This window comes from Propithecus coquereli, unplaced genomic scaffold (assembly GCF_000956105.1).
Source record: "Propithecus coquereli isolate 6110/MARCELLA unplaced genomic scaffold, Pcoq_1.0 Scaffold279, whole genome shotgun sequence".
NCBI classification, from domain to species: domain Eukaryota; kingdom Metazoa; phylum Chordata; class Mammalia; order Primates; family Indriidae; genus Propithecus; species Propithecus coquereli.
In genome coordinates, this window is record NW_012148385.1 from 964,556 (window position 1) to 970,555 (window position 6,000).

Below are 6,000 nucleotides of genomic sequence, written 5' to 3' on the forward strand. Positions count from 1 at the left end.
TGGGAACTTCTACCCTTTACTATATACATCTCTGCAATGTCAGATTCCTTTTTACCGTGAACATGCATGACATTTACAATTGGAGAAAAATCAGCTGTGTGCATATATATCTACATTGATTACATTTCTATTTTGAATATAAAAGACAGACTCTTGCATATTCTAAGTAAGAATTCACATGAAAACGCCTACTGAAAGATTACTTCCTCTAAAGCACTCTCTGTAACAGCTTTGTAAAAGGAAATGAGGGGTGCAAACTACATGACAGGCAGCGTGTGGGGTCACATCTCTCCTTGGTTACCTCAACTTCACGGTGAACTGTACCCCAGTCTTCAAGACCAACGGCCTCTGTGGGTGAGTTGGCATGCAAGGCTGTCTCTCCACCACAAATGAGCTGTAAATACCCAGCAAAGTGTAGATAAATTAGTATTTCCATTTAGGTTGAGGCAGTAAAAAATGATTTTCCTTAAAGGGGAAGGGGAGTTAGAGAACACAACCTAACACACAGCTTGAAAGACTCTGACAAGCTGATGAACAAAGTGATGTTTTCAAGTTAGTAAAGAAATCCCCAAACCTAATTTACACTTAACAAAAACAGGGTAATTATAATGATCTGTGAAACCATTCAATAAGGAAAACCCTGAATTTGATCATATTCACTTATAAATCATCATTAAAAATAAAATTTGGCTCAACAACCAAAAGTTGAGTTTTTCAAAACTCAACATACAGACATTCTTGTTTGGACATTGGCCACAGGGAACCAAGTACATTTTTATTATGGTAACATAAAAAGCAAAACAGACAAACAAACCTTACAATATAAACATATTGTAAATATAAGAGGACTTCCACTTAGTGACATTTATTTATCTACTAAGCATCTTTGGAACACCTACTGTTTACAAGACACTGTGCTAGGCCGTGCTGGGGGAAGAGTGACAAAGGCATGTCTCTGCCTTCCAGAACCTTACAGTTTTCAACAAAAATAACAGAAATGCATAAACAACTATACGATAAAAGGCGGAATGGCCAAGGAATGAGGAAAGAACTAGGTAAGCCTGGAGGGGAGATAACATCTTTTTGGGAACTTCGGGAAGATTTCATGGTGAGATACAAGCTGAAACTTTCAGGAGGATACAATTTTGAAAGTAGGTGCAAGAAAAGGCTGCTTTGAGGTGGGGGAAACGTCCCAGGAGGGGCACGGAGAAGTAGGTGTGCAGCTGGGCCCAGGAGACAGCAAGAGGGCAAGCGTCCTGGAAACGGGGTATGTGTGGGCACGAAGCGTGGAGTGGCCAGCTGGGTCCAGGCTATGAACGCCCAGATGAGGGACGCCGCTTGAATCGGCAGGCAGTGACGAACCAGACTGGAACTCTGCTCTGGGAAGAACGGAGGTCACACGGCGTAGGCCAGAGGGGGCTGCAGACGGGGACTGGTTGAGAACTAGAGTTCAAAAATGAGGATTCGAGAGCCCAAGATGTGATGAGGCCACAGCATGGGAAGGGAAGGACAAACCTCATTAGACGCGCTAAGCCTCCCCATAGGCCGGCCACAGGGGGAAGGGGGGTGTAAAAAGTTACTGCAATTTCCAGCCCAGGCGGCCACAGAGTGAAGGGCCATTGCCACAAACAAGGAATTTGGTAAGAGTCAATTGTCACATAAAAATTGTCATATAAAAAGCTATTAAAACCTTCTAAATTATCTGAATTACTGCTAAATGTTCCTTTACATAAAATAATTACTGAAGGTGCAAATCAGTGCCCCTCAAGTTACCTCTGAATGAGCTGCTGGAACAGGCTGAAGGTGCGGTCCCATAACACTTGTTTGTTTTTTGTGATAGGGTCGTGATCGTAGGTGTATTTCTGCTCCAATTCCTCCAGCTTTTTAAGCTGTTGACGAACTTGCTGCAGACTCTCCGCAACTATGGTGAACCTGGGAAGGTACAAGACACGGTGTCCCAGTGAGAAACAGCCTGCATCACAGAGAAGCACAGAAACCAACAAGTGGTCACAGGAAACACAGGATGTCACCCACGTCACCGCACTCTGCCCTACAGGGAGAAATGGGGGGAAACAAGGCTTGTGCCAGTGCTAATGAGCTGAGTTATCTGGGGACAAAAAGCTAACACCTACCGAACAATGACGTCCTCGACCAACAACCTCTGCACACTCCTGAGGTCTGTGTAAGGAGAGATGGGCGGGGGTGGGGCTCCTAGGTGATCTGTGCCTTCAACTGACTTTTCAGGTAAGTGGGATTTAAAAGGGGCAGGGCAAAGAGGCCAGCAGCAGGGGACACAGCAAGGCAGGTGCCTTCAGGTGACGCAAGAGGCAGTGAGGAGCCACTGCAGGTTTTATGTCAAGACAGTGGCGTGAGCTGCTGGTGCCTCATGGGATTGTCAGATGCTGCGCAGAGGAAGGAGCCCAGGGAGCAGCCTTGAGGCCACAGAGCAAGGCGGTGGGGAGGGAACGAAGATTACTGTTCATTCAACTGCAAGGAGAGGGCAATAGGTTCAGTCTGGACCCTCAAAAGCCAATGAGTAAACCTAGCGATTGCTTTTACGTTCTTCCTTCCTTCCAGTCAGTCAACTGCTAACGGTAACACAGGCTCTGAGCCAAGCCATGCTGGGGCTGTGTGTTTTATTCACCGGCAATAATGACAGAGGAAAGTATTACAAAACGTCTTCTCCCAGGGGGAAAACATCTATGTCATTTCTTGGTTTCACTCCTTGAAACCAGTTCAGAGCAACTGAGAGAACAGCCCTTTGCCATGACAGAAGGCAGGATAATGGTAGTCAGGTGAGTTCCAGAAAAACTTCTAACCCAGTGTCCCCAACTCTGTTCGATTTGTGGCAGGCACATAGAAAACGGCAACCCTTAGACAGCACAGAGGGAACACTGGAAGGCATCTGTGTCCCTTGGGAGAGGCGCATGTGGTCTACAGTGACCACTAGGGGGCCCCAGACACCCCAGAGCCTCCCTGGCCACCTGGAAGGCTTGGGGACCAGTATCTCTCGAGGCACATTGGGGCACACTGGGCTGGGAAGCACTGCTTGGGAAATTTGGGGTACGTACAGACAATTCACAGAATAACAATAAATGGCTGAGTATTAATTACAAATTTTTTAAAATCAGCAATGCAGAAAATAACCTCCCCAGATCTCTAGTCCTTGGTCCCCCTGGCAACTGTCCCAGGCCACCATCCTCTCCTACTCACTCCGTGATCCCACGTCTTCTGTCCTCTCTGCCCAATCCCAAGTTCGCCTCTTACCTGGACTACACTAACACACAAATAGTATCCCAATTGGCCTTTCTGTCTCTATTCTATCCGCCAGACTGTGGCCACAGTGACCTTTCTAAATAAAAATCAAAGAGAGGGACACCCTGCTTAAGAGAAACGCCTGCCGTGGCTCAGCACTGCCGCTGGATAAAGTCCCCCATAGCAGCTGGTGCTGAGACCTCCGCCATGGGGCTCCAGTGTCTCTTACCACATCTACTTTCCTTCTCATCTCCCCCTGGCCCCCCACTCTCCAGGCACCCGGTACACAGTCCCTGCGGGTCCTGTGCCTTTGTACATGCTGCTCTCTCCGTTGCCAAGGACTCCCACTCCCCGCCGCACGGGCGCTCCTATTCACTCTCAACAGCCAGCGCAAGGCCGCTTCCTCTGCGGAACTCTGACGGATGCCAGGGCTCCTGGAACCCCTCACTGCACAGGATTATTACCACGGCCATCGCTCCTCCATGCTGAGAAGTGCTTATTGGCAAGGACCAGAATCACTCATCCTTATGCACCTAGGTCCCAGCACAGTGCCTGGCACACAGCAGGCACTCAGTAAGTATTACTGCATGGATGACTGAATAAATGGCCTAGCAAATGTCTGAAGCTATTTTGTTTTCAATAACACATTAGGATGCAGGTTGTTAAAAGCATTAAGTTAACGGCCACATTGCTGGTGTCCCACACAGTCAAATGACACACCCTACAGTAAAGGAGTGCTCTAAACCAAGCAGACATGGCTGGACGTGGCGACAGTCGTGAACAACGCTACACTTTCCCAGTGAGTGTGTCCGGAGTAAACAGAAGCTGCACTATGTCAGACTTTAAAGTTTTGACAGGGTCCATTCAACTAACAGCTCAAAGGTGCACTTTATGAGTTTACGTGGTCAGCCGTGCGGCTGCCGGTTTTCCGCCGTGGAGAATCTCACCAGTTCTGGAGTTGATCGAGGCAAGCGTTGGGCGGTCCCCCAATGCAGGCGCTCTGCTGCCGCTGTTTCCACTCCACCAGCTCGTTGTTAATCAGGGCGTTCTGGGTGAGCTCAGTGATGTTCAACAACTCTATTATTTTGTGAACTACCTCCTAAATGGAGAGGAAGAAACAAAGGGAAATAAATTCATTTTTAATCACTGAATTTTAAAGAATTTTTTGAAAGCAAAACAACTATCCTTTCATGCTCAACTGGGGCTCCAAGCCAAGTGGTTATAAAAATAATTATTCCTCTGTTCTAAAGTCCAAGTCCATTGTTTATAGCCTATGACAAAAGCAACATGCTATTCTAGAAAGTAAATCACTACCTTTCTTTTATTGTCAAGCATTAAATACATCTTCTGGATTAGCAGCTGTTCTTGTTTCTGTTCATTCTTTGCCACACCATTGGTATCGTGTTCTGTGAATTGGGAGAGACAGCAGATAAATATATTTATATAAAGAATACAAAACCAACTAAAGCTAAGATCCACATAAATTTAGGAAAAATATGACACAAATGCTATCTAGTGATAGGTCAAAGTTTGGTTTTTTCAATCATTATTGAACAAAACCAGAAAAAATATCCCAAGTATAAAAACTGAACACACTGAAACTTTTGTACTTGTTCGCAGTGACCCATGTAAATTGCAAACAGCACTATCTGTGACTTCAGTTACTTTCAGAATATTACCTGAATGAATATAAATGACAAAATTCAAAACCTCAGTTAAAAAAACGTATGCAAAGCATATCCGGGGCTTTGAAAGAGAAGTAGATGATTAGGAACTAGCAGCTAAGGTTCCAGTTTCTCATTCTTTTTACCCAAATACTACTGATAGTCTCGGTTACCAGGGTAACAGCAGCACCCTGTGTGTTCTATACGATGCACATTTGTGGGTTATTTTCAGTTGCTGCATTCATTACAAACAAGCAACAACAAAATAGAGTGAAACTGCTTTAAAACACGAGAAAAATGCTGAGCTTATCTGTAGCGTATATACGTGGACCTGGAATGTCTGAAGGAACTGTAGGTATCAGGGCAGGGGAGTGCCACGTATCTATCAACCTGTGTTGACCAGTGGGCTATGCGTGAGAAATCAGATGAATAACACAAAACTGGTGGTTATCAACTGGGGTGACCCCCAGGGGACATCTGGCAATGTCCGGAGACAGTTTTGGTTGTCATTACAGGGGTTACTGGGTAGTGCTACTGGCATCTGGTGGGTAGAAGTCAGGGATGTTGTCCCGTAGTCTATAAATGCAGGACAGTCCCCACGGCAAAGAATTATCTGGCCCAAAATGTCAACAGCACTAAGGTTGAGAAACACTGGCCTGGATAACCAAGAAGCCAAGACTAGCATTCAGAGGCATAAAATACCTAAAAATCTAAAGGAGAAATCATCTTCATTATCTAGTGTGAACACAGAAAATTCTAGCCAATGGGCACTGCTTTAATTGCTAACTCTTACCTCTGTTCTGTAAGGTTTTGCATTTAAAGTCATATTCATCTTGTAAATCTTCTAGGCTCTTGATTTCATGTTCTATACACTACAAATAAAGACACAGACACATTTTCCACTGATCGTCACCTTCTAAAGCCTCTTAGGAAACAGTATTGCTTCTATAGAACCCAGAGAAACAGGGAACAATTCCAGTTCCCTCAAAGATGGATTAGACGTGCAAAATTCTAATCACATAAATGGAATAATTTCTATTTCATCAATGAGTACATAGTAAGTTTTTTAAAAAAGAAAATA

The 6,000-nt window shown here is 45.0% G+C and overlaps 1 protein-coding gene across 1 annotated transcript in view; it reads right to left on the bottom strand.

Annotated features, from left to right (window-relative positions):
• Nucleotides 1-6,000, bottom strand: part of STAT1 (signal transducer and activator of transcription 1, 91kDa) — a 44,786-nt gene that overhangs the window by 20,108 nt on the left and 18,678 nt on the right. The window contains exon 11 of the mRNA XM_012647931.1: nucleotides 302-394. Coding sequence (XP_012503385.1) covers nucleotides 302-394 — 93 coding nt within the window. The remainder of the gene's footprint in view (nucleotides 1-301; nucleotides 395-6,000) is intronic.